At 46.7% G+C, this 16,556-nt stretch overlaps 1 protein-coding gene across 46 annotated transcripts in view; it reads right to left on the reverse strand.

Moving 5' to 3' along the window:
- ank3b (ankyrin 3b) overlaps positions 1–16,556 on the reverse strand; it is a 205,528-nt gene that overhangs the window by 117,894 nt on the left and 71,078 nt on the right. For 15 of the 46 annotated variants that reach the window (XM_089122003.1, XM_089121998.1, XM_089121990.1 and 12 more), the window contains exon 1: positions 15,926–16,421. The exons of 3 other annotated variants lie outside the window; for them this stretch is intronic. In XM_089122003.1, coding sequence (XP_088978129.1) covers positions 15,926–16,042 — 117 coding nt within the window. In that variant the 5' untranslated portion in view covers positions 16,043–16,421. Of the gene's footprint in view, positions 1–15,925; positions 16,423–16,556 lie in introns of those variants that run through there. 28 more of the 46 variants (XM_089122006.1, XM_089122036.1, XM_089122009.1 and 25 more) reach the window with 9 other exon arrangements.

Consider the following 16,556-nt stretch of genomic DNA (forward strand, 5'->3'; position numbering starts at 1 on the left):
AGCTCACGGGACTCAGCCATAACAAACAAACAAACAGAAAGAACGGTAAGAATAAACTCAAACTAAACGTTAAAGAGTGTGCGCACTTAACTCCAAACGAAAGCCTAAATAAAGTTTATTAAACCGAAATACTGTTGTTATGTATTCTTTACTGTTATTAAATTCCATTTAATATAAACTCAAACTGACCTGTCCCATGCTCACCCACATCCGCCACACACTCCCCCACTTCTGGTTTCACACCGGCAGGCGAGAAAGGAAGTCAGCCAGCACGTTATCTCGACCAGGGACATGCTGGATGGTGAATCGATAGGGCTGGATCGACAGGTACCATCGTGTAATTCTGGCGTTTGAATCCTTCATACGGTTCATCCATTGTAGAGCTTTATGGTCCGTCTCAAGCACAAACTCACGCCCAAGCAAATAATACCTGAGTGTATCAAGGGCCCATTTTACTCCCAAACACTCCTTTTCCACAGTGGAGTATCGAACCTCCCTGGGAAACAACTTGCGACTGATGTAGGCTACAGGGTGTCGATCTTCTTGCGTCCCCTGGAGAAGTACTGCTCCTACTCCATTATCTGAAGCATCAGTTTGCAGTATAAATTGTTCATCAAAATTTGGACAACATAGTACTGGCCCCTGACACAGTGCATTCTTAAGATCCTGAAAAGCCTGTTCCGCCTCCTCAGTCCACCGAATCTGGTTTGGGCAGTTTAGTTGTGGAAACTTTTCACGCTTCCTCTGACTCCTGGACTTCCGCGTCTTTCCTGGCTCTACTTCCAGTTCTGCCTCAAAAAAAAGGTAAAGCTCCCAGTAATCCTACCTCCTCTTCACTACTCTTGGCCATGGCCCGGGTTATAGCTGCATTGCAACTCTGCAACGGAAGAAGATCAAACAAAACAGGCAGATCTTGACCCAGCACCATAGGGTATGGCAACTCAGGTGAAAGGCCTACTTCCAACAGAAAAGATTGTCCCTGCACCTTTACGTAAACACTAGCTGTAGGATAGTATCTTTCGTCACCATGAACACATTTAATTGCCACTGGAGATCTTAGGTTCCACAGATGGACTGGAACTAACTCCGCTTTGACCAATGTTTGCATACTTCCTGTGTCCACCATTGCACTTATTTCCTGTCCATTCAACCCCACAGTCACATGATGCAAGGAACTCTTAACTTTACAAGTAGGGCCATCAGGTCTAGATAGTCCACACAAATTTGCCGGTGTGGAAGATCTATTAGGACACCTAGGCTTAGTATGCCCCTCTTGTCCACACTGATAGCACACAATCGTCTTAATGTTAGCACTCAGTTTCCCGCTAAGACCACCATTATCACCCACAAACTTACCACTCGTCATACTTGTCTTTGGGGGTGTTACTGATCTCTTACTGGGTCTTTTTGGGTCTTTGAATGTCTTCCATTGATTGTAAGACCAGGGTTGACCTCGTCTTCGTGCTGCGACAAACACATCTGCGAGCTCTGCAGCTTGTGCTGCTGTGTCTGGGTTATGTTCTTTTACCCATGTTTGAAGCTCTGGAGAAAGCACCCGAAGATATTGTTCCAAGATAATCACCTCCGCAACCTCCTCCTTACTCCGATTCTGTGGCTGAATCCACTTATTAAAAGTGTCCTTTAGACGCCCATAAAGCTCCTTAGGGGTCTCATCCGCTCTTACATCTGTGGACCGAAATCTCAAACGATAGGACTCAGGATTAATATCGTATTTCCTTAAAACTGCCACTTTCACTTCATCATAGACAAGAGATTCATTAATATCCATGTTCACATAAGCACTTCGAGCTTTGCCTGTAAGTAATGGCACTAACCTCACTGCCCAGTCAGTTCTTGGCCATCGGCATGCAGTGGCTATCCGCTCAAAAGTTGTAAGAAAATGCTCCACATCGTCGTCTTCATTAAGTGGCTGTAGACGCGGCTCGGTCATAGCCCTTGGCTGTTCTACGACTTGACCAACAACAGATGGTGAGCCCCGAGCATCTACCTGTTCAGTACCTTGATTCGAAGGGGTATATTGAAGCCCAGACAAATGAACATTAGTCGGTGTAATTCTCGTATGTACCTCTTCCTGAAGGAGCGTGAACTGATGTTGAAGAGCCTTCCATCTATTCTCCTGCCGCACTGACTCCTGGTCAAGTCGTCTATCTCTCTCTTGCTGCATTTTCATATGTGCCCCGAACATGTCCCGTAACTCTTCGACTGTCAAATTCTGTGAGTCACCGGTAACTAGTGGATCCTCAGCCGCAGCTCCTCCTGTAGCTGACGTCACCATCTCATCACCCTTTATCGCTCTCTTCGGTCCCATTTTGACCAATGACGTAGAAAAAAAAACGTTCACTGCTGCCCCCTACTGGCACAATCCCACCGCTGCCACCAATTGTGATAGATGTGACCAGTAGAGGATAAATGAACACAGAGGCAGCAGGCTACTGCGAACGTTTAGGGGTTTATTACCATAGGATGGGGTTACAAAAATAAAGCCAATGCTAACCCAATGGTGGTAAACCAAACATAACAAAAATCAAATAAAAATAAACTAAAGAAAAGAAAAGATACAATAACGATGGGTTACTGCATTGCCTCTCAAATATTTACTGAGATCCAGGCCAGGGCCCACAGAACCTGTTCTCTCACGGAACACCTCCACATACAGAAACAATTCACAAATTTATACCTTGGTGGCCAGCACCAATCAACACACAAAGGGGGATACACAGACACATAATGGCCATTACACACAATAACGCATATGAAAAACACCCAATATACATAAACAAACACCTCAAATAATACTGCCAAATGAATTCACTTAATAAATGTACTCCTTATAAACAAACAAGAGAAAAGCAAGCAAAATAGTCTCTGGAGTTCCCCCGCAGTGGAAACCGGAATGGTTGTGGCCCAATCGTCGGCCGGAACCATATATATGTCCGCTGTTTCCACTCGAACCCCTTTTGACGGTGCACCAGCTCACGGGACTCAGCCATAACAAACAAACAAACAGAAAGAACGGTAAGAATAAACTCAAACTAAACGTTAAAGAGTGTGCGCACTTAACTCCAAACGAAAGCCTAAATAAAGTTTATTAAACCGAAATACTGTTGTTATGTATTCTTTACTGTTATTAAATTCCATTTAATATAAACTCAAACTGACCTGTCCCATGCTCACCCACATCCGCCACAATATGTTAAATCTAATCAATAAAACTGAAGCAACAGATTACAATCAATATTATTAATTAAATGTAACAAATTAGAATTGAGTAATAATTAACCAAATGAATTACTGAAAAGTTAACCATTTAAAATGAATAGAATTTACACATTTTTCTAAACAAAAATATCGGAATAACAGACTGACGTCAAAGATGAATTAGGAACTCTTTTTTTTAGACACCTGATACTAACAAGTAGAATCACTGAAGGAGAAAATCGTAATTTTTTAGTCACCATTATAATGATCAGTGTGTGTTTAGATGGTGTTGGTTATGTTTTAACATACACTGTAAAAATGAATATGCTTTATCTAATCAATAAAATTGTGGCAACAGATTACAAGCAATATTATTTATTAAATTGAACAAATTAGAATTGAGTAATAGTTAATCAACTTAATATTCTAATTAATTCTAATTTGTACAATTTAATTAATAATATTGCTTGTAATATGTTGCCGCAATTTTATTGATTAGATAAAGCATATTATTTTTTTTCAGTGTAATCATTATTTCTCAAACATTTCAACTCATATAGAGCCGATATTTTTGTTTAAAAAATGTGTAAATTCGAATCATTTTAAATGGTTAACTTTAAGTAATTCATTTGGTTAATTGTTACTCAATTCTAATTTGTTAAATTTAATTAATTATATTGATTGTAATCTGTTGCCTCAATTTTATTGATTAGATTTAACATATTCAGTCGTATTCATTTTTTCAGTGTATGGTAGTTCCCTATCGTAGTCACTTCGAGTTACGTCAGAAGTGACGGAGATTGGGGGTTTCGCATAGAAAGCCAATCCTCTTCGAGTATTAAAACACGAGCCAATGGCATGCAATGCCTTGGGGCTGCGGAAATTTGCATAGCGTACTCCGCCCTACTCCGTGAGTATAAAAGGAGGAAGTGAACGCAACCGCAGTATGTTTTCGCTTCGGAGCCAAGAGAACCTCTTCACTCCTGAAAGCACTGTTCAAGACTCTTCGAGACGAGCGTCCTCTTCAGTGTTGGTGTGACGGCGGTACCCAGCGAGATTCTGCATCGCCTGCGATCTGAGCAGTGGTCTGCCAGACTTTGCGCTTCTCCCTGGTCGCTTCAGCGCTGAAAGAGTGAATTTCCTCCTCTCATTGAAAGAGCTGCACGCGCACGTCTTTTTAAAGACGGTTCGCCCGTGCTCTTCTGGGTGTGATTGATTTCTGTCGTCATCTGATGGTCACGATCGCTGCTTTGTATGCCTGGGCATTTCAGCATGCAGCAGCAGCGTTCGTGGATGACTCATTTTCCTTCTGTGGGAACATGACCATCTCTACACTGAGGTCGAGACTCAATGATCTCACTTGAGTGAGAGTCCCGGTCCCCCCCGCTCGATCGGTTTCCTCCATAGGGGGCCCGTCGACCCGGGGACCTGGTGATTTACGGTGATGGTGTGGATAAGCCCCGACGATTTCTCGGGCCACACCTCCCGCCTCAGTGCGAGAGCCAGCGAGCGTTAGTTCGATTCAGTCGGTTGCTTCTTCGGTGGCACCGGCTGCTTCGGGCAGCGCTCCAGATGATGATGCGATGTCGATCACAGCATCACTAGGCGGGCTTGACTCCTCGGGAAGTGAGGATGCGGCCGCGTTGCCTCCTTCGGGAGCGTCAGCGCCGCCGTGTCTGATCCCGCGATGATGGCCGTGCTATCTCGGGCGTTCGTGAGCATCGGGTGGGGGTGGAACTCCGCCCCTCCCCGATCTCTCGCGGCTGAATAATTGGTTTTTGGGTAACGCTGCCGCCTTACGGCCACGGCCAACCCCAATTTCCTTTTTTCCCCGAGTTGCATGCGGAACTGACACGCACTAAAAAAAAAAAAAAATAAATAAATAAAAAAAAAAAAAAAAAGCGTGCTTAGTTCCCCGCCCTTCCTCCCCTCGGCGATGCGGCGGTCTGTGGGTACGCTGGGGCTCCCCCGGTCAACCGGCGGTTGCTCTCAGATGCCCCTCCAAAGCCTATGGGTTCTCGTCGTCTATGGCGGCGCGATTCTGTAGAGCGGCGGGACAGGCAGCCTCCGCCCTGCATATGATGAGCACCTACAAAGCTAGCTGCTCAGGAATGTGCACGAGGAGGTGACGGACCAAGCGAGCTGCGAGCCTGTCGCCTACCTTGTCCTTAAACGGGTCACGGAGGCGGTCGCTCGCTCCCTTGGTCAGGTGATGCCCACCGCTGTGGTCCAGGAGCATCATAATGTTCGGCGGTGCGGTCCAGGACTTTGCCCAGCACTTCTCGACCGCCTAGGAGCAGACGAAGGCGGTTTCTCTGCCCCGACGGCCAGCTGCTGCCTCCAACCAGCCGTCGGCTCGGACGCCTCCGCCAGCTCGCCGCCGAGGACGCCCCCCTGCGGCTCCCTTCCCTCCCACGCGGCCCCAGCAGCAGCCTTCAGCCGGTTCGCGTCGCGGAGGAGGCCACAGGTAAGCGTCCCAAGAAAAGAGCCCCCCTCAGGCCGCGTGCCCCGCTAGATGCCAGGCGAAGCGATGTTCCTGAGGCGGGCCGCTCAGTGATAGTGTCATGGTTTTTCTCAGGAGGCGGTGGCAGGGCCCCTCCTTCCCCGGTGGAGGGCCGGTGGAGAATCTTTTGTTCTGGCTAGCTCCCTGAGCTGGTTGAGGAAAAGCTGACACTGTCATTGAGCACACAGACTGGAATGAGCGCGCACGACGTCCAGTGCGTCGCCCCGTTCATTCCTCTCTGTCTCGGAGGGCGCGGAAGGGTGCGTGTGTCGTCCCCGGGCTACGCCAATCCCTTCCCCCTCTGTCGCCAGACCCCCGGCAGAACAGACCCCCGTGGAACGCTCTGCCTTCCCTGGTCTCTTCTGTCGGGGAGCGGGTTTCGACGGTGCATCCGGACGGGGTAACTCCTGCACGCATGCCGGTCGACCCGCCTCGCTGCCCCTCCGGGGGGACGTCTGTGGTTCGCATGACCCCGTTGGCTCACTTCCTGGAAGCCTGGCTAGCGCTTCCCGGGGTTCCCGCTGGGTCATCAGAACGATCGGATTCGGCTACGCGATTCAGTTCGCACGGTCTCTTCCCCGCTTCAGGGGAGTTCGCTCCACGATGGTTGGTGGCAATGCCCCAGTCTTGAGAGCGGAGATTGCGACCCTGCTGGCGAAGGGTACAATCGAGACGGTCCCTCCAGCCGAGGTGAGGTCCGGGCTTTACAGCCCCTACTTCATTGTCCCCAAGAAAGACCGGTGGGTTACGACCGATCCTGGACCTGCGCATTTTGAACCGTTCTCTCCATCGACTACCGTTCAAAATGCTCACGGCCAAACGCATTTTCGAATGTGTTCGGTATCAGGATTGGTTTGCAGCGATCGACCTGAAGGACGCGTACTTCCATGGCTCCATTCTCCCTCGACACAGACCGTTTCTTCGGTTTGCCTTCGAGGGCCAGGCATACCAGTACGCCGTTCTCCCATTCGGGTTAGCTCTGTCCCCTCGCGTCTTCACGAAGATCGTCGAGGCAGCCCTTGTTCCCCTTCGCGAACACGGGGTTCGCATCCTGAACTATCTCGACGACTGGCTGTTACTAGCACACTCTCGAGCTCAGGTTTGCGAACACAGAGACCTGGTGCTACGGCACCTAGCCCGTCTGGGCCTTCGGGTCAACCGGGAAAAGAGCAAACTTTGCCCCGTGCAGAGGATCTCTTTTCTCGGCATGGAGATAGACTCGGTCGCCATGTCCGCGCAGCTCACGAACGAGCGCGCGCACTCACTGCTGGCTGGTCTTCGACAGTTCGAGGGCAAGAGTGCGGTTCCACTGAAACTATTTCAGAGGCTCCTGGGGCATATGGCATCCGCGGCCGCGGCAACGCCGCTCGGTTTGCTTCATATGAGACCGCTTCAGCTGTGGCTTCGCGATCGAGTCCCGAGGTGGGCATGGCATCGCGGCTCGCTCCGAGTTCCAGTGACTCCGACGTGCCGCCGATCCTTCTTCCCGTGGTCGAACCTCAGCTTTTTACGGACAGGGTCCCTATTCAGCGAGTTTCCAGGCATCTCGTTGTCTCCACGGATGCGTCTACCACGGGTTGGGGTGCCATGTGCAATGGGCATGCAGCCGCCGGTTCCTGGACAGGAGCCCTGCGCCTCATGCACATCAATTGCCTCGAGCTGTTGGCAGTACGGCTCGCCCGGCACCGCTTCCGAGCGTGCTCTAGGGCCAGCATGTGCTTGTCCGCTCAGACAACACTACGGCAGTAGCGTACATCAACCACCAGGGGGGGTCTACGCTCGCGCCGGTTGTCGCAGCTCGCCCGCCACCTCTTGATATGGAGTCAGAAGCACCTGAGGTCCCTTCGTGCAGTTACATTCCTGGAGACCGGAACCGGGCAGCCGCGAGCTGTCCCGGGCCCGTCCCATCTCCGGCGAATGGCGACTCCATCCCCAGTCGGTCCAGCTGATTTGGGACCAGTTCGGGGAGGCACAGTTAGACCTGTTCGCCTCTCGGGACTCGTCCCACTGCGCCCAGTTATTCTCTGACCCGCGGCTCTCTCGGCTCGGATGCGCTGGCGCACAGCTGGCCACGGGGCCCACGCAAGTGTGCGTTCCCCCAGTGAGCCTCCTTGCACGGGTGTTGTGCAAGATCAAGGAGGACGAGGAGCAGGTCTTGCTGGTAGCCCCCTACTGGCCCACCAAGACGTGGTTCTCCGAACTCTTGCTCCTCGCGACAGCACCTCCTTGGCCTATTCCTCTGAGACCGGACCTACTCTCTCAGAGACGGGGCACTCTGTGGCACCCTCGTCCCGATCTTGGAGGCTGCACGTGTGGCTCCAGGACGGGACGAGGCAGGTTTGAGTTCGCTGCCACCTGCGGTGGCGGCAACCATCACTTCCGCAAGAGCGTCGTCCACGTGACACCTTTATGCGTTGAAGTGAAACCTCTTCGTCAATTGGTGTTCTTCTTGCTGAGAAGACCCCCGGAGATGTTCGATCGGAGTCATGCTTCCTTCCTGCAAGAGGGGTTGGAGCGCAGGCTGTCGCCCTCCACCCTTTGGATTTATGTCGCGGCCATTGCCGCGTCTCATGATGCAGTGAAAGGTAAGTCTATGGGAAGCATGACCTGGTCATCAGGTTCCTGAGGGGAGTGAGGGGGCTAAATCCGCCTCCCTCCCCTCCTGCCCTCTGGGGACCTCTCAGTAGACCTGGGTGCTCTGCAGAGGCCTCCCCTGGAGCCTTTGCAGTCGGTAGAGTTTTTGCCCTGTCCTATGTGACAGCACTCCTGATTGCATTGGTATCCATCAGGAGAGTAAGGGACCTGCACGCACTCTCTGTTGACGAAGTGTGCCTGGAGTTCGGGCCGGCTTACTCTCACGTATTCCTGAGACCCCGGCCTGGATATATGCCCAAGGTTCCTACCACTCCCCTCCGGGACCTGGTGGTGAACCTGCAAGCGCTGCCCCTGGAGGAGGCAGACCCAGCCTTGGCACTGCTCTGTCCGGTACGTGCTCTCCGCACCTATGTCGACAGAACGCAGTGGTTCAGGACCTCAGACCAGCTCTTTGTCTGTCATGGGGGGAGCCAGAAGGGAAGGGCTCTCTCAAAGCAACGGCTGTCCCACTGGATAGTGGATGCCATTGCTTTGTCTTACCAGCAGCAAGGCCTTCCGTGCCCCCTTGGTGTGACGGCCCATTCCACTCGGAGTGTAGCCTCCTCTTGGGCTTTAGCGCACGGCGCCTCGCTAACAGACATCTGCAGAGCTGCAGGCTGGGCGACACCCAACACCTTCGCCAGATTCTATAATCTGCGAATTGAGCCGGTATCCTCTCACGTACTCGTTTCGGCCAGTTCTGGATCCGCTCAGGTGTCTTCGCTTGCTCGCCACTCCACTCCCCGGACTGGATAAGTGCGATATTTCCTCAGTTCTTCCATTGAAGTCTTGAGTCCTCCAGCACCGACGATGCGGGCACCACTGCGTTGCTCTGGATGCTAGCTAGGTGCCTCCATGCGCACGGTTCCCCATGGTAACCGTCTCATGTGTATTATCCACTGTAAGCCTCTCTGAGCATGTGTCTTCCCTTGGCAAGCCATCTGCCACCCCTGGAGTTTAAATCAGTAGCCACCTGCGGTTGGTACTCCAGTGTTCCATATGCGTTCCTATGTGGCCATATGTGTATCCTTAAGTCCTCCCTTCGGTAGGCAGCTGGTAGCATGTCCCCCTCGGGATATGTTTCCCAGTGTACCTTGGTAATCCTGTGTCAAAGTCGGATCCCCAAAAAAAAAAAAAAAAAAAAAAGAGGTAAGGCTCGGGGGTTCAGTCTTTCGCAGGGCACTGGAAGACAGCTTGAAGATGGCGTGATGGCACAGACCCCCAATCTCCGTCACTTCTGACGTAACTCGAAGTGACTACGATAGGGAACGTCTCGGTTACGTATGTAACCCTCGTTCCCTGAGTAGGGAACGGAGACGTTACGTCTCCCTGCCACTTCTGCTGTATCGCTGGGTAGAGGCCGAGTTCAGTCTTGGCTCCTCAGCGAAGACATACTGCGGTTGCGTTCACTTCCTCCTTTTATACTCACGGAGTAGGGCGGAGTACGCTATGCAAATTTCCGCAGCCCCAAGGCATTGCATGCCATTGGCTCGTGTTTTAATACTCGAAGAGGATTGGCTTTCTATGCGAAACCCCCAATCTCCGTCACTTCTGACGTAACGTCTCCGTTCCCTACTCAGGGAACGAGGGTTACATACGTAACCGAGACGATATTTCGCTATAACTGTTTTTTTTTTTTTCGGCTTGTAAAAACAAATTGCTGTCTGCTTCCTTTCATGTTACAGGTCAGGATTGTAATTTGTCACTATACAGGGCTTGGGACCTTCTTCAATGAACTCAGTCCAACATACAAATAACTTATTGTGCATATGCTAAATTATCTATTACAACATGATTTGTTGAATCTGCTGCAATCTAATGTAACAGTCAACATGTTTTAAAAGGCTGACTAAAAGATGAACGTGTCTCTCTGCACACGGACTAACGTTCAAAGCACATAAAACAATATCAGGATGCAAAGGAATATTCTGTCAGGTTATGACTAGAATAGTCTGACCTCAAGTGAACCAGAGAGAGTGTGAGATGGCAAAGTATCTATCCGTGTCATTTTATAGCACTAGTTTTTGTATGGAAAAGAGCAGCTTGAACACTCTTCAATATATCTTTAGAGTAAACTATTCAATGACCTTTCCAAAACCAATTACAGATTGAATTAAAGGATGAAAGTGAAAAAAGAAAAAATAATCAGTATCTCGTGACACTGTATCCCATCAGGTCCAGGGGGAAAGAGGAGCGGGGGACGGAGGCCCCGAGGGAGCCCGATGCTCTGTCCTCAAACAATGCAAGAAAAAGGGGGCGGAGACTGTGAAAAATGAGGTTGGTTCTTAATAAGTGACGGGGGATTAATGAAGCAGCTTGGCTTGTTTGCTCTAAAAAGGTGGGGGTGATGATGCTGCTGGTGGCAGCATGTGTTCATGTGTGTATATCTGGGGTCTGAACCCCATCCCCCTTTAAAACATGTGCAATTTAGTAATGCATGGCAGGAAGCGATATTGCACTCAAAGCACCCACATTAAAAAGATAAAGAGGTAAAGACAGGGGGTGGAAAAGAATGAGAGGTTGTGGGGTGAAAGAGACTCCAACTAAAATTAATTAACAGCTAGGGGTTAATGTTTCTGTGCTGGTGCACAATCTACTGATTCAAATGAGCCCTAACTCATCTGTAAATTGAAGCAATCCATTATGAGGCTTAACAAAGTAGGCCTACATGTTATATTAGTACAATTTTGATTTGCTCCTCAGGTTGAAAAATTTAAAAAATAATTGTGTTTACAGTAAAGAACCTGCAGTGGAAGTTTATGGGGCAAGACATTGTTTTTTTTTTTTTTTTTTCTGAAAGTAATGAAGATTTCCTATTGAGTTGTGAGCACACTGAGCATTCAGTGTGGAAATAACATTTAAAAACAAAATAAATATATACATACTGTATATATTGCTAACATTTAATTACACAATATTTAATTGTTCACCTTAATTTAATTTTTTAATTGTTTAAATTAAAATTGCATTTTAATACTGAAGATCATATTTTAGGATTGCAATTGTAATAAAAGGATGAAATCTAATCACTGATTTCAATCAACAGTATATCACCAATTGTATTGAACCCGGAACACGGGTAATAAATGATAAATCACTGTTCGGCTCAATGAAAGGCTAAGACAGCGTTTGTAAAATATATCATGTATGAATTATTATTACATTTCCATCATTTATTCTGCACCTGTCAACCAGCGCACCGGACATAATGAGCTAAACTCATGTTGTTCACATACAATACAATCTGTCTACTTGCCTGAAGGGAGAAGTGTCTGAAAACAAGTTGTTTCTTTAAGGTGGGTTTCAAATATACAATTAAAAAAAGAATCAAATCAAACTGACCATCACTCAAATGGGCAGACATCCAAATCCCTAAGTGTTTGTTTTCATTTGCTCTGGCCGGGGACGAAAGCAAAGCACTGCCAACAGCCAGGAGCCAGCAGACTGGAGTATGGATTTTTTTTTTCCCTTTTTGGTTCGCCTGCGTGCCTCGACTGTGCATTGAGCTTGACACCTGATACACCGCCAAAAGCGTATACACAAAACCTCCACTCCATCTCCAGTGATGTCGGCATCCCAGGACAGGTGCAAACCTAAAGTTCATAAGGGTCTACAAAAATATTAAACTAAGCAGCTGTTGATAATAATAAGAAATGTTTCTTCAGCAGCAAATCCACATATCAGAATGATTTCTGAAGGACCATGTGACACTAAAGACTGAAAATGCAGCTTTGCCATCACAGGTACAAATAACATTTTAAAATATACTTGAATTGAAAAGAGTCTTTATTGTTGGCGTCAATAGCCTTGTGTGCAGCACGCAGACATACAGCAGAGTTGTGCTTCGGGCATCCCGAGTTCGAATCCTGGCTGCTTTCCCAATCCCAACAAGCTGTCCAGTCATAACAAAGGCAAAAAATGCCCGTTTTTCATTTGTAAAGTCCCGTACACACCGGGACGAATATCAGCGCGCGTTATTCGTCAGCGTTTTTCAACGCGTTTTTTGTGTTCACACCTAAGCGATTTTCGCTGGCGATGAGCCGAGTGAACATGCAAACTCATTCCCAGTCGTTAGATGGTGCCAATTTGCTCTGCAATACCACTCCATATCAGTTTTCTTTTATCAAGATATTTGTAGTCGTTGTCGCGTTTGTCATTTAGTTATTTATGTTATAGCACCAACGAGAACAGCAGCTCTACATTCATCTTGCCTTGCATCGTCCTCGTCTTATTTCTTATTGGCGTATATCTTCTTCGCCATTGCATATGTGTGCTCGGCAATACCGTTTTGTGTTTGAGCGCGCCAAAGTTGTGTTTTACTGTAACTTCAGAAGCTCCAAACACGTGAGCAAAAGCGCCAATCTCATTGGTCGGATAGTTTTCGACGCAGAGCATCAAACTAAAATAAAACGAACCCGAGGCGGTTTTTTTTAATTGACGCATTTACGCGTGGCGTTTTACGCGTCGGTGTGCACACTCACATTGGTGCCCTTTGTTTAATCACGAGGCGATAAACGTCGGCGAATAACGCGCACGAAATTCGTCCTGGTGTGAACAGGCCTTAATAAATAATATTTCACAATATTACACTGTAAAAAATTTCTAACCTACCAACTCTACATTTTCTAGTGACTGGTCACATCAACATTTTTCAATTGGCCCAAATGAAATTCTGCAAAGTGATAAAATTTAATTAGCAGAATTTCACTTGGGCCAATTGAAAAATTTAGATCTGACCACCAGTCACTAGAAAATTTTGAGTTGGGGAGATTAGAATTTCTTTATAGTCTACATTTTTTACTGTTTTTTTAATCAAACAAATGCGGCCTTGTTGAGCATAAGCGGCTTCTTCCACAAAAAACATCAAATAACAACACTGTATATAGACCAGAATATCATAGACTTGCTACCATTCAGAACAACAACCCCTCAAATCATGGCAGTCACATTTTCTTCAGAGAATGTAAAGATGTAGACTGTAGTGAAATCAAGACTTCAGCTACACTAATTAATGTGTCGGATCCCAGATTGAGCTCTAGATGCAGATCCATAAACGCCCACTAGGCTAATAAACAAGGCCAGAACTAATGTTTTGGCTCTTAGTTCTCCTCTACGAGCCTCACACATCTTAACACAATCAATAACCCAGCAGAAACTCTCCATGACCACAGCTATACTGAGAGCACTCAGTGTCGATACACTGAGCGAACGTTTACCATCAGCTACCATTACAAAAGCACAAAAAGGTTCATCCCAAATTGGAGTCGGAAAAACAGCCTTGCAAACCTGCGATGAAAGCTGAGTACAATAGCACATACAGTAAAAGTGCCGAGAGGATCTACATTCTACAAGTACAATTGACCTATTAGACTATTTTTTTCTGGTCGACGGAATGTGTTGTGTCAAGTTATATATCGTTTGTGGAAGGAGTAGGAACATAAATTGTTCGTCAAATCATTGCATTCGGTCCGATACAATGTCCTTTAGCATCATATGTGACGCTATATGACAAAATATACAAACGAAATACTACGCACAAGGCACCCTTTATCGTTAATACAACACGCGAACCCAAGGCGTCATAAATCCTTTAGTGTTAATATGAGACTACCCCACACCTAAACCTACCCATCAAAGCACGTGTTATATTAACGATAACGGGTGCCATGTGCGTATTATTTCGCCGTTTGGTCATATAGCGTCACATATGACCCTAAAGGATGAGAATATTTTCATACCTCAGCATATCCTGATGCGCAGACATCATACAGTACGTCATCAGAGCGAGACAGAGTTAGACAGATGTCAGTCACTGAGCAGCAACTTACAGTATGTTTTCAAAGCTAGCTCGCTATTGCTAGCCTCTGAAAATAGCAAAAATTAAATGAAACTGATTAAATTAAATTGAATTATCTAAATGATCAACAAGGACAGATCCCATGTCGGGCTAGTGAACCATTTGGGCTTTTTAGTAATTAAATTAAATTAAATTAAATATTTCTTTGGTTTCCTAAATCTTAAAGAAAAAAAACAAACAGATTATGTAATCTCAGGCTTTTAAACCCTTCTGTCATATTTGAAAAACACATCTAGTCCGCTAGAACAAATCTTCAGGTACATTCTACTAAAAATCTTTTTCTATGTATGTTATTCATGTTATGAACATATGCAACAGTTTGGAATGACACTGAATCGGCTCTTGTAAGTCAATGGCTTGCGTAAAGTTCTAGCATGTATTTTATCAGCCACACGCACACATCAATAACAGAGGTCATTGAGAGTTAAGCTCTCAGTCCTTGAAAAGGGTGAAAGGAGGATTTCAATCAGGACATGACGTCCCATGAGGGACAGAACGAACCCGGCTTGTTAACACTATATGCCTTTGCTCTAGTCTGGCACGTTTCATACAGATTTAGCTCACATTTACCTATAATATATTATAGTGCTGATCTATTAAAAAAACATAAATAAATCATCTTTGTTATGATATTGCTGCTATTTGAGCCACTTTAAGGGGGATGATATCAATGTACATTGTATGTTATGAGACTAAGACACACGTGCAAATGCAAGAATTCAATTGCAGCCGCATGCTTTCAAACTCTCATATCAAGCAAGAATGTAAAAGGAATGTCTCCATAATTCATAAACAAAAAAGGAAATACAGGCATTTCTGATCATTCTTTGGTTTTTATGATTCATTCTTTGGTTCATTCTAAGGAAACAGCAGCCAAAACAGAAGCAGATGCATATGCTGATAGATAGCAGAGATGCCGAATGCTGAACTGTGACTAATGGGATGGGTTGATGTAGGTTTGTAATGGGATTGAAGCTGGCTGGGACGGGGGTGGGTGGGTGTGGGGGGGTAATCTTTCATAAAGCCCGTGGGAGAGGGTTCGTGAGCCCCCGGGGGTCTAGATGCATAGCCTGCGATAAAAATGACACCAGTCACGCATCAGCGTGGAGAACAAATCCCACCATGGATCAAAGACAAAAACACACTCACCCACACGCATCTAAAAAAAAAAAAAAAAACAACCGCCACTTTATTCAAGGCAAATATTGTGGCATTAAAAATCATGGATTAGAACGAGAGGTGGCATTTCAAACCTGTTAAAGTTAAATAAACAACTATGTGGATTTTATGGCTATATTTTACTACATACATCTAACCGAGGAAGAGAAATGTTAATACTATAGAGTCGAAAAAGGTAAAAAGGTAAAAATCTGCCCTCAAAAACTGCTGTGCGCATGTCCGAGTGTATTCTGCATTCTTGGTGTGCAGCTTCTTTGTGAGGCACATGTTCGTCCTATAAATAAGCATTTCCTATCCACACAGGACACTGCAGTCTAACAGGCATCCACTTTAAAAACCTACGAGCCTTCTTAATTTCTTGTTTTCATTTCCAATTCTTCAACTGTGAGACCAACAAAAACCAAAAAACTGAAAGTGAGATCCCAGACCTCTAAGATGCTTCCAGACAGCCCGCCCAACCTGCATGCCAGCACCAAAACCTCAATCAAAAAGCCCCAAAAGAAACAACCCTCAGATCCTTGACCTATTAGTACCTTTTTCTTTGGTTCCCGGATCCTTTTTCTGCTCTTTTTCTTCTTCTCTTTTTCTTCCTCAAGGGCTGTAAGGTCCAAATCTGCTTTTTTCTTCAGCTGGGATGCTGCGTGTGCCATGATGCAAAGCTCAAGTAAGATATCCTTTGATAAAGTGAAGTGTCTCCCAGTCAATAAAGACTGGACGGTATCCTTCCAAAGCACAAAGACAATAAAAAAAGATCTCTCAGACACTCTCTATGTGTTCCTGTGAGCAGCCACCGAAAAGCTGAGAATGGGGAATTGCATTTGTGTGAGAGGAGATAAGCATTTCTAAGAGACGGTGCTTTCCTCTTGGTGCTTTTTTCCCTGGGTTCTTCTGGCCCTACCTGAACCCATCCCCACCGTGCAGTCAGCCGGGACGGAGCGCAGCGGAGAGAGGGATGAGAGAAAGAGAAAGGGTGGAGGGCAGCTGGGATAGAGAATCTTACGCGCGTATCCTTTGCCACCAGCTGGAAGTGTCTAAGTGAGGGGAGGAATGGGGGGGTTGATGCTGATGGTTTCTGTGTGCGGATTAACACGCCCTCACATGCATACGTACACACACAAACACACGCAAAAAGGGGGACGTCTGTATTGAACCGTCATTGCCATC

Source organism: Pimephales promelas, chromosome 17 (genome assembly GCF_988280905.1).
Source record: "Pimephales promelas chromosome 17, fPimPro1.hap1.1, whole genome shotgun sequence".
Lineage (NCBI taxonomy): Eukaryota > Metazoa > Chordata > Actinopteri > Cypriniformes > Leuciscidae > Pimephales > Pimephales promelas.